The following is an 18,501-nucleotide window of genomic DNA, read 5'->3' as shown; positions in this document are numbered from 1 at the left end:
GCCCTTTCACCATTCCCATTGTACAACTCTTTATTTCTCATGGTGAACTATGACCATCACAGTGCCCCAAATTGGATATTTTCTTATTGGATTCCCCTCCTGATTTTCTAATTATGTTTTTTTCTTTAAGTTTTATTCTCCTTTTTTAGTATGCCATGACTCTCTTCTGGATGAATTTTTACTTTTCATACAGTGTCTATTCACCTCCATTGTGATGTTGCCTCTTGGAAAACCTTTGACACCCTTACTACCTGGATATGTTATCATTACTCTTCAAGATTCAAGTCATCCTTTTCCTAGCATCTCCTCCAATATACCTTAGAAAATTGTCTCCTTGTGGTAGTTTTGGTATTCCATTATTACCTGAACAATTTTTAAACTGTTACTTTGAATTTATCTTTTTTTTTATTATCTGGGATATATGCTGATTTTTTAAAATAAAAATTAGTTCATTTTTTACTACTTTGTTTCTCATATATTTGGATGAATATTTGACACTTAATAAATGCTTTATGACATTAACTGATTCTCCCACTGACTTAAGTGACTTGATGTGTTACTTACTGAGACAATAAATTTTTTAGGATGGTTTTGGTGGGTGAATAAGTGTGAAATGTCCATTTTGGAGAATGTGGAATAACTAAGAGGATATCTTTGTAAAATAGAGAGCTATCTATTTCAGAGCTCTATTGGTATTTGGAATATAGAGCTATCTATTTCAGAACTCTATTGGTATTTGGAAAAACATCTTTTCTAACAGATCTTCCAAATTTCAGTACCTATCTTGGCACTATTCATGATAATATGGAAGAAGATTATTTATTACTGTGATAACTGTGTTTCAGTCATCATTTAATTTAATCCTTGCTCTGACACTATAAAGTATAAAAACTATTTCCTCTGTTTAATCAATGATGAAACTCAGAATTTATACAGTCAAAAATGAAACACAGCCAGTCATTAGTAACAGAAGCAACATTAGAGCCACTCAGCATACACTCATTGAAAAAAAAAAAAAAAAGGAAGACTTACATTATTGTAAGGAATCAAGCTATTTGCAGTGTAATTCATACAAAAGTTAATGAGATACAAATACAGTTATAAATAGGTAAGATTATGGCTACAGCAGAAAAAAAGTCAGAGGCTAGGAAGCTCATTCATTTGAAAACATACTTTGGCCAATAAGTATTTGAAAAATATATTCCAATCTTTGTCAAGAATCAACAATTTCCAATTCAATGAGCATTCATTCCATAAAACAATCCTAAAAGTAAAAGGATATTTTGCACGGAGCATTTATAGATGGGTCTTAATTAGGACCCTCTGTGTTACATGCATAGTAAAGTGAATGTTCCTAATTACGAAGCAAATTGCTTGCAAACAGCACTGGATGAATGTGACTGAAAAATTGATATTCTCTGAAGACAAAGAAAAGGGAACTGAACATGGATAAATAGGACTTTCACAAGTGTGAAGTGAAAGTGATTAAGTATTTCAAGTGTTACTGAGAATCCATAATCATGTTACCAGGTTACCCTGATTGGACATTTCCTTAGTAAAATAGAAGTGACTCTTGCCTAGGAGGTTGCCAAAATATTATAATACTGATCAGACATAAGGAGACTGAAAAATCTACCATGATACCTAAAAGAAGAGCAAACGTATTGGAATAAATACATAACATTGAGAGAAATGTGCTTCATTTTTGGCATGCTGATTCATCATTGCTACTAAAATAATAAGTAAAAAGACACTTAAAAATGATTTTTACTCTACAGTTTTTAAACAAAGCATGTAACAATTAAAAATGGAAAAAAATGTTTTCAAGAATGGCAATGTCCAGTATGTTGAGAAGTTTTAAATTGTTACAATAACTAACCTAGTCATTTCACATGAGTGGATATTATTAAATATTATGAATAAATATAGAATGTGAAGTAATATTAACAACAAATAACAATTGTTGCTAACATTTATTGAAATGCTAAGTATTTCAATAATTTAATATTTGTGAATGTGAAGAAACACATTTTTAGTTCTAAAAGAAAGAAAGCATAAAAATTGAAAATAGAGAAAAAAATAAATGTACAGCATCAAATATCCCCGATTAAAACCATAGATGAATCAAAAAATATGTTGGGGACAAGGTTGTAACTGTTATTAATGTACTATGACTTCATGAAACAGATTCTACCACCATGGGTTTGTATTTAAATATCTTAGTTTTCAGAAATTTTTTTGTTTGGGAAAAAGAGACCAATCACTCGGTCACGAATCTGCTTGGTCTTGACACCATAGACAAGGGGATTGACTGTGGGCGGCACCAGAAGGTACAAACTTGCAAAAATGATATGGACACTTGGAGGCACCTTCTTGCCAATGCGGTGAGTTAGAAAGCTAAAGAGTGCAGGTGTGTAGGAGACAAGGATAGTGCACACATGGGCAGCACAGGTGCCCAGTGCTTTTGAGCGGGCATGCTGAGAGGAGAGCCGGAAGACCGCCTGGAGGATTTTGAGATAGGATGTGGCTATGAGCCCAAGGTCCAATACCATCACTGAAAGGGCCACACAGATTCCATATGTTCTGTTAACATGGGTGTTTGCACTAGCCAATTTCACCACAGCCATGTGCTCACAATAGGCATGATTGATGACATATTTGGTATAATATGGTAGTCTTCTAATGAGAAAGGGACATGGCAAAACCAGGAAGGTAGCTCGGACCACACTAGCTAGACCCATTTTCATGACCATTGTTGTTGTCAGGAGGGTTGTATATTGTAGTGGGATGCAAATAGCTACATAGCGATCAAAGGCCATGGCAACTAAGAGGGCTGACTCAATTATGCAGAATGTGTGGATGAAATACAACTGTGCTAGGCAGATATCAAAGTCAATCCAATGTGCATCCAACCAAAAGATGCCAAGCATCTTGGGGGCTGTGGAAGACGCAAGGGCCATATCATTCATTGCCAGCATGCCAAGGAAGAAATACATAGGCTGGTGGAGGCTTGGCTCTAGTTTGATGGTAATGCTGATTATGCTGTTCCCCAGCAGGGTCAGGGAAAACAGGAGGCAGACAGGAATGCCGATCCAGCAGTGAAAATCTTGCAACCCAGGAATACCAACCAAGAAGAAAGATGAAATGTAGTGATGAGTAGCATTGTCTGCCATGTTAAAAGTCAATAGGTTGCATGCTTAGACAGAAAGTAGCTGGTCAAATCCCTCTGTGCAAAAAGTAGGATGACAGACTGTTTTTCCAAAGGCCCTATATGTGTGGAATCCAGGCACACTGCAAATGACCTGCTTGAAGGGCTGACTCTTCTTCTAAACCTCTGTCAATCATCAGGTTAGCAATGTCCCCATTCTTAGTCCTGGAATCTTCACCTGCAAATGAAAAGATTAAGTTTATTTATTTCAGATATTTTTTCCTGAGTTTTCAATTTTTTTTTTTCCAATTCTCCCTGTAGCATGTATTTCTTGTTAGAGGATCAGTTAGCAACATAATAACTTCATCACTGTGCAAAAGGCAATGTTGGATTCTGATGTAAACGGTTTTAGAAAAGAAGTAAGTCAAGTCTTTTAAAGAAAATGGAGATCAAGTATGAATACACATACATAAACACACACAAAAATTAACAGGGATTTCAAAATGCAATCATTATTTTAATAATACTCTTATCCATAGAGCACATAGTAGAATAAGACCTAACTCTAAAGCATAAAAACAAAGCTTATGAAAATAAGGACAATAAGGGCTTAATCATCAACCAAAGACAAATTTTTCCTATTTTAGATTAACTCCTTAAGAAGATCTGAAGATGGACACCATATTACAACCATATAAAAAGGGGAAAAATGGATATTTTATTTCTTTATGCTATCAAATGATCTATACGTGCTGCAAATAAGCACACAAGTGTTGCTAAGCTCAGCCTTGTCTCTGGAATACCAACAATCCCTGCTGAAGGCAGCCCTACCTCTGACTCTGGCATCCATCCTCCCTGATGAGAGGGAAGAGCAAGGAAAATACAATTCAGCTTTTTTGGTCTTAGCAGCAAAAGTAGTTTCTGATGACTCCTGCTCTGACCACCTTCATTAGTTATGATAACTGGGCCCTATCCTTCCTAAGATCCAGTTTCTACCTAGTACTGTAATTCTGGAATATGCACCCCACTTTTCTTAATGTGCTTTTTAGTATATAATTGTTCCCAATATCTTGCTTTCTGATTCTGAATTCTATTTACATGAAAGTCAATATATATTGAGAAGTATACCTAACGGAAATGATTCCTTGTATAGTTGTTTTCATAATATCTGTATGAAAAAAAAAAAAAAACAAACTTGCCTGCTTCTGTGTCTTCCTCTATTAAACATATGATACACTCAACCTATGTGAGTAAGCATTTGAAGTGTATTATTGTAAGAAATTGAAAATGTAAAATCAGTCATAAATATTTCCAAAAAATTCAAAACTTAACTTTAGCTACAATTTAGAATCCTAGAATTTTGGAAATTACTACATAAGTTACCAAGTCTATAACCTAGACAGAGAAAAAAAAAATTAAGACAAAATCTACAATAGTGAACATTCAAGTATGAAAGGTTTTCAAGTATTATTAAACTTCTGCTCTTTGAAAATCCTTAAATGATTGTTTTATTCTTGGAAATTTTGCCAGGTTCCATTCTTACACCTGCCTCTGGGAGAATCAAACATACAAGAGGTTAACCCACTTCGAAATAAACCCATACCTTTTAGCTAGAAAAAATTACATTACAAACAAGAATAATTTATCTTGATAAATATAAAATAATATTGGAAAAATAGTCTTTTAGTTTCCAATAAATTTACTTATAAGATGATAGCATGTCTAATCAATACCAAGAAAAAGTGACTTCCCCTTGCTTTAAACAACAGAGGCTTTCTGTCAGAGCCCTAGAACATGGCACACAGATGAGGAAATTATGGAGAACTACCCCTAAATCATACTCTGTTTGTACAGTCACCCTTCCCACCTAGAAGTTCTTCTGTCTTCTCTCATGCTTATGTTGAAAGAAACTTTGGAGAAATTCACTGGTTTCAATAAAGTCATTCTTTATATTAGCCTCAGCAGACAATCTGCTTAGGTAGTCAGAATATCTGCTCAAGACCTCTCTAACATTCTGCTGTCACGTTCATTCCATCTGCTTCTAAACCACATAAGTATCTAATTCTTTCTGACACTCTGGGCTTTGATATTTTGCCTGTTTCTCAGTCAGTCAGTGTTGCCCTTGGCTGAAATCTGCCACTCCAGTAGAGCTGACTCTTTTGGAATGCCATTGTATTTTCTAAACAGTCTTTGTTGAATGCATTATAAACTTTATATTAAGGTATTTTAATAATTACACAAAAAGATACCCCAAAATTAATTCAATAAGTTTTCCCCTCCTCTTCTATGTTATGTATCTTATTTTGCTGACAACAATAGCCACCCAGCCATTAAATTAGGAATTATCAGAATTATCCTTGCCTCCTCTGTTTATTTCTAGTACCTCAGTCACGCAGCTATTAAGTCCCTATTTCTGTTAGATCTCTTACCTTATGCATTGTGTGCATTTATTTTCAAGTGAATCTCTGTCATCAGACTATGCATATCCAAGAAATGTACACAATCTCAGTAAGCGCTCAGTAGATTCTGAGGAATGGTTGATGTAATGTTTCTCTACATCCTTTACAGTCTCTTAAGAATTTCACAGACTATTATCTTGCTCTCAAGGCTTCTGACTCACCAGAGATGGTTTGTTTATTCATAGTCATTAACTACCCTTCATTTATTTCAACTGTCTTCTTAGAATATGTGCTTTCAAAATTGTTTCTGGTTATGAGTTATATAACCAGAAACTTCCCTGTAGCAGAAATTTCCAAAGACAGTTATGCTCTTCCATAAACAATAGTGATACAGTATGCATATATTTATATGTACAATTTTATTTGGTTCCTCTTTTCTACTACCAAATCACATTACTGACATCACTCAGTTGTTTCTTATAAATGTGTAACATCATTTATACATTTATAAATCCTCCTTTCCTGCTCTACTTTCACCTGCTTTATCTTGAATTCTATCTCACAGCTCATGATATAGCATAGATGATAACAAAAGATAACTGCTGTTCTCTGCAAATCCTCAAATGATAGTCTTGCATTGTAGCATGTAGGCCAATATGCGTATGTGGGAATGGTTTAAAAATATGACAGTGGTTACCATTGGAACAGTGAGGACTCTGTGGTTAAGTTGAGAGTTATGGCCACTTTTTAATGTGCTATTCCAATGCTCAGGAGGCCCCTCTGTTTGAGAGGCTGATGGATCCCTTAGGAGACATAAAGTTGAAAGAGGACTGGGCCAAGAATAAACACAGTGCAATAACAACGTACTTCTGGAATGCGTGTGTATTAAGTCACTTCAGTTGTGTCTGACTCTTTGCAACCCTATGCATTGTAGTCCACCAGGCTCCTCTGTCCAGGGGATTCTCCAGGCAAAAATACTAGAGTGAGTTTTCATGCCATCCCAACCCAGGGATGGAACCATGTCTCCTGCACTGGTGGGTGGGCTCTTTACCACTAGGGCCACCTGGGAAGCCCCATGCTTCTGAAATAGCTATGTTAATATTCTAAACTCCCCAGAGCTTGTATTGATAGCTCTTATGTGTTTCTCCATTGCAGAATGTAGTATTTAAAAAAAAATGAATTACGATTAACATACAATATTATATTAGTTTTGTTAATGAATTAGGTCATATGGACCCTTATTTGGGCCTTAGCACAGCTGAGGCCCCCTGTTTAGGCAAGGAAGTTTCTTTTCCACTTCCAGGTTTGCATAGCCAAAATTAAACCTAAGCTGAGATTGAAGCAGCACAAGTTTTATTCAACTGCCAGAGAATGGAGAAGCAGGGAACTTAGTTCACAAATCAAATTGTCACCGAGGGGATGATTGAAAGTGAAGTGAAAGTGAAAGTTGCTCAGTCGTGTCCAACTCTTTGCAATCCCATAGACTATACAATCCATGGAATTCTCCAGGCCAGAATACTGGAGTGGGTAGCCTTTCGCTTTTCCAGGGGATCTCCCCAACCCGGGAATTGATCCCAGGTCTCCCACATTGCAGGCAGATTTTTTACCAGCTGAGTCACAAAGGAGGTCCAAGAATACTGGAGTGGATAGCCTATCCCTTCTCCAACATATCTTCCCAACCCAGGAATCGAACTGGAGTCTCCTGCAAGCCAGGCTGATTCTTTACCAACTGAGCTATCAGGGAAGCCCAGGGGATGATTAAGGCAAGACTTTAAGGTCAAGGTTAATGGAGGAGGGTGTTGGTATACATCTTAGTTTTCCAGGAACAAATGAGGTTCTTCCTAGAACTGTGGTGCCACTGTTCTTTTGCCCTTGTATGATCATTTTGCATCGGAGTTGTAAGAAGGTAGAACCAATGTGGTGTGGATAGGCAGAGATCTCATGTAATTGGTTGGTGGTGCGTTAATCCGGAGTCAACATCCTCAACCTGGTTTCAAAGAGTCTGGGATCTTTGTTCTTGTGATCAGCATATAGTTAACTTCTTCTTCCTAGTGGTGGTTTCACGATACTATTGATAGCCATTGAGGAGGAAGTGAAAGGTCCTTGACTTTGTTTAGTGGTTAAACTATTATTATCTTGTCTTGCTTCATAGTTTTCCTTTCTTTCTGCATTTTCTCTCATGAAATTTATTCTTTGTAACTAGACAAAGGCCTGTGAAGCTAACGTTTTTCTACAAACAAAAGATAGGTGGAGGACAGGATGGGCTCTGTCCTGGGAAGACCCTATAGGTTCCTACTTGGTTATGGTTTCAGGTATAAAACATAGTGATTTAATATTTTTATACATTTGAAAAAGATAGGACACTGAAAGATGAACTCCCGTGGTTGGTAGTTGCCCAATATGCTACTGGAGATCAGTGGCTAAATAACTCCAGAAAGAATAGACAGAGCTGAAACAAAAACAACACTCAGTTGTGGCTGTGACTGGTGAAAGAAGCAAAGTCCAATCTGTAAAGAGCAATATTGCATAGGAACCTGGAATGCTAGTTTCATGAATCAAGGCAAATTGAAAGTGGTCAAACAGGAAATAGCAAGAGTGAGTGTCAACATTTTAGGAATCAGGGAACTAAAATGGATTGAATAGGTGAATTTAACTCAGATGAACATTATATCTACTACCGTGGGCAAGAATCCCTTTAGAAGAAATAGAGGAGCCATCATAGTTAACAAAAGAGTCAGAGGTGCGGTATTTGGATTCAATCTCAAAAATGACAGAAAGATCTCTGTTTATTTCCTAGGCAAACCATTCAATATCATGGTAATCCAAGTCTATGCCCCGACAAGTAACTGCTGAAGAAGCTGAGTTGAATAGTTCTAAGACCTACGAGACCTCCCAGAACTAACACCCAAAAAAGATGTCCATTTCATTATAGGTGACTGGAATGCAAAAGGAGGAAGTCAAGAAACACCTGGAATAAGAGGCAAATTTGGCCTCGGAGTACAGAATGAAGCAGGGCAAAGGCTAATAGAGTTTTGCCAAGTGAATCCACTGGTCATAGCAAACACCCTCTTCCAACAAATTAAGAGAAGACTCTACACATGGACATCACCAGATGGTCAATACTGAAATCAGATTGATTATATTCTTTGTAGCCAAAGATGGAGAAGCTCCATCTTGTCAGCAAAAACAAGACCGGGAGCTGACTGTGGCTCTCATATCATGAATTCCTCATTGCCAAATTCAGATTTAAATTGAAGAAAGTAGGGAAAACCATTAGATCCTTCAGGTATGACCTAAATCAAATCTCTTATGATTATACAGTGGAAGTGAGAAATAGATTGAGGGATTAGATCTGATAGAGCACCCGATGAACTATGGATGCAGGTTCCTGATATTGTACAGGAGACAGGGATCAAGACCATCTCCAAGAAAAAGAAACACAAAAGAGGAAATGGCTGTCTGAGGAGGCCTTACAAATAGCTGTGAAAAGAAAAGAAGCAAAAAGCAAAGGAGAAAAGGAAAGATATACCCATTTGAATGCAGAGTTCCAAAAAATAGCAAGGAGAGATAAGAAAGCCTTTCTTAGTGATCAATGCAAAGAAATAGAGGAAAACAACAGAATGGGAAAGACTAAAGATCTCTTCAAGAAAATTAGAGATTCCAAGGGAACAGTTCATGTGAAGATGGGCTCAAAAAGGACAGAAATGGTATGGTCCTAATAGAAGCAGAAGATATTAAGAAGAGGCAGCAAGAATACATGGAAGAACTATATAAAAAAAGATCTTCATGGCCAAGACAATCACAATGGTGTGATCCTCACCTAGAGTCAGACATCCTGGAATGTGAACTCATGGGCCTTAGGAAGCATCACTACAAACAAATCTAGTGGAGGTGATGGAATTCCAGTTGAGCTATTTCAAATCCCGAAAGTTGATGCTGTGAAAGTGCTGCACTCAATATGCCAGCAAATTTGGAAAACTCAACAGTGGCTACAGGACTGGAAAAGGTCAGTTTTCATGCCATTCACAAGGAAAGGCACTGCCAGAGAATGCTCCAACTACCATACACTAGCACTCATCTCACACGTTAGTAAAGTAATGCTCAAAATTCTTCAAGCCAGGCTTCAACAGTACGTGAACTATGAACTTCCAGATGATCAAGCTGGTTTTAGAAAAGGCAGAGGAACCAGAGATCAAATTGCCAACATTAGCTGGATCATCGAAAAAGCAAGAGAGTTCCAGAAAATCATGTATTGCTGCTTTATTGATTATGCCAAAGCCTTTGACAGTGTGGATGACTACAATCTCTGGAAAATTCTGAAAGAGATGGGAATACAAGACCACCTGATCTGCCTCTTGAGAAATCTGTATGCAGGTCAGGAAGCAACAGTTAGAACTGGACATGGAACAACAGACTGGTTCCAAATAGGAAAAGGAGTATGTCAAGGCTGTATATTGTTACCCTGTTTATTTAACTTATATGCAGGGTACATCATGAGAAGTGCTGGGCTGGATGAAACACAGGCTGGAATCAAGACTGCTGGAAGAAATACCAATAACCTCAGATATGCAGATGACACCACCCTTATGGCAGAAAATGAAGAAGAACTAAAGAGCCTCTTGATGAAAATGAAAGAGGATGGTGGAAAAGTTGGCTTAAAGCTCAACATTCAGAAAACTACAATCATGGCATCCAGTCCCATGACGTCATGGCAAACAGATGGGGAAAAAGTGGAAATGGCGACAGACTTTATTTTTCTGGGCTGCAAAATCACTGCAGATGGTGACTGCAGCCATGAAATTAAAAGATTCTTGCTCCTTCAAAGAAAAGTTATGACCAACCTAGACAGCATGTTAAAAAGCAGGGACATTACTTTGCCAGCAAAGGTCCATCTAGTCAAAGCTATGGTTTTCCCAGTAGTCATGTATGGATGTGAGAGTTGGAGTATAAAGAAAGCTCAGGGCCAAAGAATTGATGCTTTTGAACTGCGGTGTTGGAGAAGACTCTTGAGAGGCCTTTGGATTGCAAGGAGATCCAACCAGTCCATCCTAAAGGAAATCAGTCCTGTGTATTCATTGGAAGGACTGATGCCAAAGCTGAAACTCCAGTACTTTGGCAACCTGATGCAAAGAACTGACTCTTTTGAAAAGACCCTGATGCTGGGAAAGATTGAAGGCGGGAGGAGAAGGGGACGGCAGAGGATGAGTTGGTTGGATGGCATCACCAACTCAATGCACATGAGTTTGACTAAACTCTGGGAATTAGTGACAGACAGGGAGGCCTGGTGTGCTGCAGTCCATGGGGTCACAAAGAGTCGGACATGACTGAGCAACTGAACTGAATTGATACTGAACTGAACTGATACTGAACTGAAATTTTATTGTAAGAACAATTATCATCCGTCACTATACAAAGTCATTCCAGGATTATTGACTATACACTCCCCCATGAATTGTTTTATAGTGGAAGTTTTTACTTCTTAATCTACTTCACCTATTTTGTCCTTCCCCCCATGGCCCTCCCCTCTGGCAACCACCAATTTGTCCCCGTTTCTATGAGTCTCTTTTTATTTTGTTTTGTTTGCTTTTTTTTCTTTTTCAGATTCCATATATAAGTGAAATCATACAGTATTTCTTTTCCCTCTTTGACTTATTTCACTTAGTATATCACCCTCATATCCATCCCTATTGTTGCAAATGATAAGAATTTATTCCTTTGTATGGCTGAGTAATATTCTATAATCTATCTATCTTATAGATAGGCAGATGTACAGATACATGTACCACATCTATATAGACATACATATATATTCATACCACATCTTTTTTATCCATTCACCTATGCATGGACACTTAGCTTGCTTTCATATCCTGGCTGTTGTAAATTGGTGACTGCAATTAACATAGGGATTCATGTATCTTTTCAAGTTAGTGTTTTTATTTTCTTTGAATAAATATCCAGAAGTAGAATTGCTGGATTGTATGGTAGTTCTATTCTTATATTTTTGAAGATCTTCCATACTGTTTTCCATACACAATGGCTGAACCAATTTACATTCCCACCAACACTGTTCAGAGATTTCCTTTTGAAAACAGGATCTTGAAAGACTGTTCCATGAAGCACAATCGAATGAGATTCCTGAGATGACAATCAAATATATATTAATAGTTCACTGGAGAAATCTGTGAGAATACTAAGAGCAAATCAGTTTATTGTGGGCAAGCTATCTGAAAACTGAGAGCAGCAAATTACAAACCTTAACTCCAGGATGACTTTCATCAAATTTATACCTGCCTTAGGAAAAGATTAAGGTCATCTGAAAGTGTAAAGGTAGTTCAGGATATTTTATGAGCTGTGTTCTGTTATTTATTTTCCCTAGTGTAATCTTACTGAGACAAAATTTCCACACATCCAAGCACTGTAACTTTCTTCTTCCCTATTAATATGTGCTCACATACATTTACAGGCTCATGTGTATTAAGTCCTTCACAGTTAGTGAGTCTGGATTATTCTCCATTATGGCCCAATTTGTCTCTTGTTTTTCCAACTGTGCAATACATGATCATATTGCATTATTTCTTTATATTCCTGGCAATTGTAATGTTTTTATTTTTTTATTATCTAATAATGGGCCCTTAAATGGTTTTTCTGTATCTTTAAAATTTTTACCTTCTTCATTACTACAGGGTTTGAACGTTTACTCATATATTGGAGAGTATTTTGTCATTTTTGTCATTTTTCTCTTTTGTAAATTGTTTGTTTATACTTTTAAGTTTTCTTTTGGAGAGGCTGAATTTTTCTTATGAATTTGTGAATGTTCTTGGATATTTTCACCTAAATCTTGACCCAAACTTTGAAAATATGTCTTACCATTTACTCTACTACCTTTGTCTAGAGTGTGTCAGCTCTACAACAATTCTATGTTTTACTTAAAGTAATGAAAATCTTTCACTATGTTTTGTACTTCTGGAATTTTCATACTTATTTGAAGTTATCTTCCTGAATTAACTTTTACTAACTTAAAAGCAGAGGTGGCGAGAATATACAGAAGAACTGGACAGAAAAGAGCTTCACAACCAAGATAATCACGATGGTATCATCATTCACCTAGAGCCAGACATCCTGGAATGTGAAGTCAAGTGGGCCTTAGAAAGCATCACTATGAACAAAGCTAGTGGAGGTGATGGAATTCCAGTGGAGCTATTCCAAATCCTGAAAGATGATGCTGTGAAAGTGCTGCACTCAGTATGGCAGCAAAATTGGAAAACTCAGCAGTGGCCACAGGACTGGAAAAGGTCAGTTTTCATTCCAATCCCAAGAAAGGCAATGCCAAAGAATGCTCAAACTACCACACAATTGCACTCATCTCACACACTAGTAAAGTAATGCTCAAAATTCTCCAAGCCAGGCTTCAGCAATACATGAACCGTGAACTTCCAGATATTCAAGCTGGTTTTAGAAAAGGCAGAGGAACCAGAGATCAAATTGACAACATCCACTGGATCATCGAAAAAGCAAGAGTGTTTCAGAAAAACATCTATTTCTGTTTTATTGACTACGCCAAAGTCTTTGACTCTGTGGATCACAATAAACTGCAGAAAATTCTGAAAGAGATGGGACTACCAGACCACCTGACCTGCCTCTTGAGAAACCTATATGCAGGTCAGGAAGCAACAGTCAGAAGTGGACATGGATCAACAAACTGGTTCCAAATAGGAAAAGGAGTACATCAAGGCTGTATATTGTCACCTGGCTTATTTAACTTATACGCAGAGTACATCATGAGAAAAGTTGGGCTGGAAGAAGCACAGGCTGGAATCAAGATTGCTGGCAGAAATATCAATAACCTCAGATATGCAGATCACACCACCCTTATGGCAGAAAGTGAAAAGGAACTAAAAAGCCTCTTCATGAAAGTGAAAGAGGAGAGTGAAAAAGTTGCCTTAAAGCTCAACATTCAGAAAATGAAGATCATGGCATCTGGTCCCATCACTTCATGGCAGATAGATGGGGAAACAGTGCAAACAGTGCCAGACTTTATTTTTTGGGGCTCCAAAATCACTGCAGATGGTGACTGCAGCCATTAAATTAAAAGACGCTTACTCCTTGGAAGGACAGTTATGACCAACCTAGACAGCGTATTGAAAAACAGATATTACTTTGCCAACAAAGGTCTGTCTAGTCAAGGCTATGGTTTTTCCAGTGGTCGTGTACGGGTGTGGGTTGGACTGTGAAGAAAGCTGAGGCCCGAAGAATTGATGCTTTTGAAATGTGCTGTCAGAGAAGACTCTTGGAGTCTCTTGGACCACAAGGAGATCCAACCAGTCCATCCTAAAGGAGATCAGTCCTGGGTGTACATTGGAGGGACTGATGCTGAAGCTGAAACTCCAGTACTTTGGCCACCTCATGTAAAGAGTTGACTCATTGGAAAAGACCCTGATGCTGGGAGGAATTGGGGGCAGGAGGAGAAGGGGACGACAGAGGATGAGATGGCTGGATGGCATCACCGACTCGATGGACATGTGTTTTGGTGAACTCCGAGGGTTGATGATAGCAGGGAGGCCTGGCGTGCTGTGATTCATGGGGTTGTAAAGAGTCAGACACAACTGAGCGACTGAATATGATCTTATTTTTCTTAATGTTGAGTTTTAAGCCAAAATTTTCACTCTCCTCTTTCACTTTCATTAAGAGGATTTTTAGTTCTTCTTCGCTTTCTGCCATAAGGGTGGTGTCATCTGCATATCTTACATTATTGATATTTCACCTGGCAATCTTGATTCCAGCTTGTGCTTCATCCAGCCTGGCATTTTGCATTATGTACTCTGCATAGAAGTTAAATAAGCGGGGTGACAATATATAGCCTTGATGTACTCCTTTCCCTATTTGGAACCAGTCTGTTGTTCCATGTCCAGTTCTAACTGTTGCTTCTTGACCTGCATACAGATTACTCAGGAGGCAGGAAAGGTGGTCTGGTATTCCCATGTCATGAAGAATTTTCCACAGTTTGTTATAATTAAGGCATAGAAAACCCCAGAAAAAATAGTTGGAGACTAGAGCTGTGTTATTCATCACTGTAGCCATGACTTTGAGAATCATGTTCTACAAATGTGGGCTGGAATTTACAAGTTTTCGTTTTCAGAAACTTTTTTGTTTGGGAAAAAGAGACCAATCACTCGGTCACGAATCTGCTTGGTCTTGACACCATAGACAAGGGGATTGACTGTGGGTGGCACCAGAAGGTACAAACTTGCAAAAATGATATGGACGCTTGGAGGCACCGTCTTGCCAATGCGGTGAGTTAGAAAGCTAAAGAGTGCAGGTGTGTAGGAGACAAGGATAGTGCACACATGGGCAGCACAGGTGCCCAGTGCTTTTGAGCGGGCATGCTGAGAGGAGAGCCGGAAGACCGCCTGGAGGATTTTGAGATAGGATGTGGCTATGAGCCCAAGGTCCAGTACCATCACTGAAAGGGCCACACAGATTCCATATGTTCTGTTAACATGGGTGTTTGCACTAGCCAATTTCACCACAGCCATGTGCTCACAATAGGCATGATTGATGACATATTTGGTATAATATGGTAGTCTTCTAATGAGAAAGGGACCTGGCAAAACCAGGAAGGTAGCTCGGACCACACTAGCTAGACCCATTTTCATGACCATTGTTGTTGTCAGGAGGGTTGTATATTGTAGTGGGATGCAAATAGCTACATAGCGATCAAAGGCCATGGCAACTAAGAGGGCTGACTCAATTATGCAGAATGTGTGGATGAAATACAACTGTGCTAGGCAGATATCAAAGTCAATCCAATGTGCATCCAGCCAAAAGATGCCAAGCATCTTGGGGGCTGTGGAAGAGGCAAGGGCCATATCATTCATTGCCAGCATGCCAAGGAAGAAATACATAGGCTGGTGGAGGCTTGGCTCTAGTTTGATGGTAATGCTGATTATGCTGTTCCCCAGCAGGGTCAGGGAAAACAGGAGGCAGACAGGAATGCCGATCCAGCAGTGAAAATCTTGCAACCCAGGAATACCAACCAAGAAGAAAGATGAAATGTAGTGATGAGTAGCATTGTCTGCCATGTTAAAACTGGACAGTTCCCATGCTCCGATAAAAATAGGCAAGTGAATCTCCCTATGAGCCAAAAGAAGGATGACAGATTAATTCTTCCATGGTCCTGTATATGGAATTTTTAGACACTTTAAAATGGTCTTTCTGAGGAGCTGACTTTTCTTAAAAACTTCTGCTATCCTGCTGCTGCTGCTGCTAAGTTGCTTCAGTTGTGTCCAACTCTGTGCGACCCCATTGACAGCAGTCCACCAGGCTCCACCGTCCCTAGGATTCTCCAGGCAAGAACACTGGAGTGGGTTGCCATTTCCTTCTCCAATGCATGAAAGTGAAAAGTGAAAGTGAATTCGCTCAGTAAATGTCTGACTCTTCGTGACCCCATGGACTACAGCCTACCAGGCTCCTCTGTCCATGGATTTTTCAGGCAAGAGTACTGGAGTGGGTTGCCATTGCCTTCTCCTGCTGCTGCTACTGCTAAGTCACTTCAGTCATGTCCAACTCTGTGCGACCCCATAGAGGGCATCCCACCAGGCTCACGAGTCCCTGGGATTCTCCAGGTAAGACCACTGGAGTGGGTTGCCATTTCCTTCTCCAATGCATGTAAGTGAAAAGTGGAAGTGAAGTTGCTCAGTGGTGTCTGACCCTCAGCGACCCCATGGACTGCAGCCTTCCAGGCTCCTCCATCCATGGGATTTTCCAGGCAAGAGTACTGGAGTGGGGTGACATTGCCTTCTCCTGCCTTCTCCTGTGGATAGGTAAATCACTTTACCATATTAAATTCCAATATTTGATCTGGAATTAAGAAGACTGAATTGTTATTTAAAAATTTTCTCCTGACTTACAGTTTTACTGTATTCCATTCTTTCATTTTTATTATCTAATAAGTAAGCAGGTCATGATAAAATTTCTGCTTCTGTGTGCCTAGGTTGTGTGACATAAACAATCCAAAGAACTGTTTTCTGGGTTGTGTGAAAGAACACAAAGCACTATTCTTAGGGAATTTTTGATCAAGTGTGAAAATGCATATAGAAATATACAGAGATACATTCATGCACACAATAATTAACAGGTTATACAAAAGGCAGTTGATCTTCCCAGATGGCTTACTGGTAAAGAATTTTCCTGCCGGTGTAGGAGACATAGGAGACATGTGTTCGATCCCTGGGTTGGCAAGATCCCCTGGAGAAGGAAATGGCAATGCACTCCAGTATTCTTGCTGGGAAAATCCCAAAGACAGAGGAGCCCAGAGGTTATAGTCCACGGGGTCACAAAGAGTCAGACATGACTGAGCACACACACAGAAGGCAATTGTAGTTTTAGCAATATACTAGCTCACAGACAAACTAAACATCAGGAAAGAAGAAAAAGAAATACAAACAATTTAAGTGGAACCAAAATTCTTATGAACACTAAAAATAAACTCCTATCCTCACTCTTGGTTAATGCATTTTTATTTCAGAAAATATCTTTAAAAGATCTTAAAGATAACCATAAGATATAAGTATATCAGAAACATATCCTAAAAGTGTGGAATGCCTGCTGAAAACAGTAGAACAATGAAAATAGGCCATTAGAATTTTAAATGCATATTCTCTAAATACAAGTTTTTGCCATGGTTATACTTACACAGCTTGGTCTGTCTATGTAACTGAAAAATAAGTACTTATGTAATGACATGTGTTAATCCACACAATTTTTTTCAGCCTATACTATGTTTTCGGTCATAATGATGAACTGGCTTTTCTGAACCATAAAGAGTAGTTAATTTTGTTCAACATCCCATAAAACTTATGATATGTAATTAAAAGATTTACATGTAAAGTTGTTTAGCATTTTAAGAGATGAATATAACAATTGCAAATGATACTTCCCAAACCCTCCAATTTTTTTTCTTTTTTGAAAATTTTACTTCTTTACCCTTTCAGATAATAAAAACACTGCTGTAAATGAACATGGAATAATAAAAGCTTGGCTGGTGTTCTGCCCACCCCTGGCTTGTGCTCTTGCCTCTGGCTTTGGTATCCATCCTGTCTTAATGGTGGGGTGCCATTGCCTTCTCCAAGGAAGCAGCTACAATTCGGTTTTCAAGGTCTCCTTGTCACAAGTATCTTCCTATGATTCCTGCTCTGACCTTGTCTTTTATTGTGATAAATGTCTTCTAACCTCCAGTACTCTTGCCTGGAAAATCTCATGAGCGGAGGAGCCTGGTAGGCTGCAGTCCACGGGGTCGCTAAGAGTCGGACAGGACTGAGTGACTTCACTTTCACTTTTCCCTTTCATGCATTGGAGGAGGAAATGGCAACCCACTCCAGTGTTCTTGCCTGGAGAATCCCAGGGACGGGGGAGCCTGGTGGGCTGCTGTCTATGGGGTCGCACAGAGTCGGACACGACTGAAGCCATGTAGCAGCAGCAGCAGCAGCAACCTTCCTAGGACAGAGTTTCCTTCTAGTATCATAATTGTGGGATGTGCTTCTCAGTCTTCATAAGACATACTTTAAAAAAAAATCGAATTGCTATTATATCTAGAATTTTGCTCCTGCATGCCACTGGTATGAAAGCTCATTAAATATGAATAAATATTCCTATTGAAAATACTCTTTTGTTTGAATTTTCAAATATTACATGTGTAGATAAAAACTTTCTGAATATAGTATGTGCATTCTCTTATTAAAATAGACATATCTGGACCTATGCCCAGTATTTAGGGTGTTTCCTTGTAAGAATATAAGAATTAAAATATTCATTTTGATATTTGGCAAAACTAATACAATTAGTGTAAAATTTAAAAATAAAATAAAATTTTTAAAAAAAGAAAAAAATTTAAATTAGTCATTGAAAGTATTTAGAAGACTTTAGATATTTAATCTTACCTAAATTATAAGAATC

General features: G+C 38.4%; 2 protein-coding genes across 2 annotated transcripts; both read right to left on the bottom strand.

The window, feature by feature from the left end:
- Positions 1-2,190: 2,190 nt before the first annotated feature.
- On the bottom strand, positions 2,191-3,637 carry LOC133261333 (olfactory receptor 52P1-like). The gene has a single exon (XM_061439828.1). The coding sequence runs from the start codon at positions 3,171-3,173 to the stop codon at positions 2,220-2,222; it is 954 nt and encodes a 317-aa protein (XP_061295812.1). The 5' UTR covers positions 3,174-3,637; the 3' UTR covers positions 2,191-2,219.
- An 11,029-nt stretch (positions 3,638-14,666) lies between these two features.
- LOC133261016 (olfactory receptor 52P1-like) lies at positions 14,667-16,963 on the bottom strand. The gene has a single exon (XM_061439616.1). It carries the CDS (start codon positions 15,627-15,629, stop codon positions 14,667-14,669), a length of 963 nt encoding a protein of 320 aa, XP_061295600.1. The 5' UTR covers positions 15,630-16,963.
- Between the last annotated feature and the right edge of the window lie 1,538 nt (positions 16,964-18,501).

The sequence above is a fragment of the Bos javanicus genome, chromosome 15 (genome assembly GCF_032452875.1).
Source record: "Bos javanicus breed banteng chromosome 15, ARS-OSU_banteng_1.0, whole genome shotgun sequence".
Classification (NCBI taxonomy): domain Eukaryota; kingdom Metazoa; phylum Chordata; class Mammalia; order Artiodactyla; family Bovidae; genus Bos; species Bos javanicus.
The sequence above is the reverse complement of the archived record's forward strand: the minus strand, read 5'-3'. Positions and strand labels throughout refer to the sequence as shown.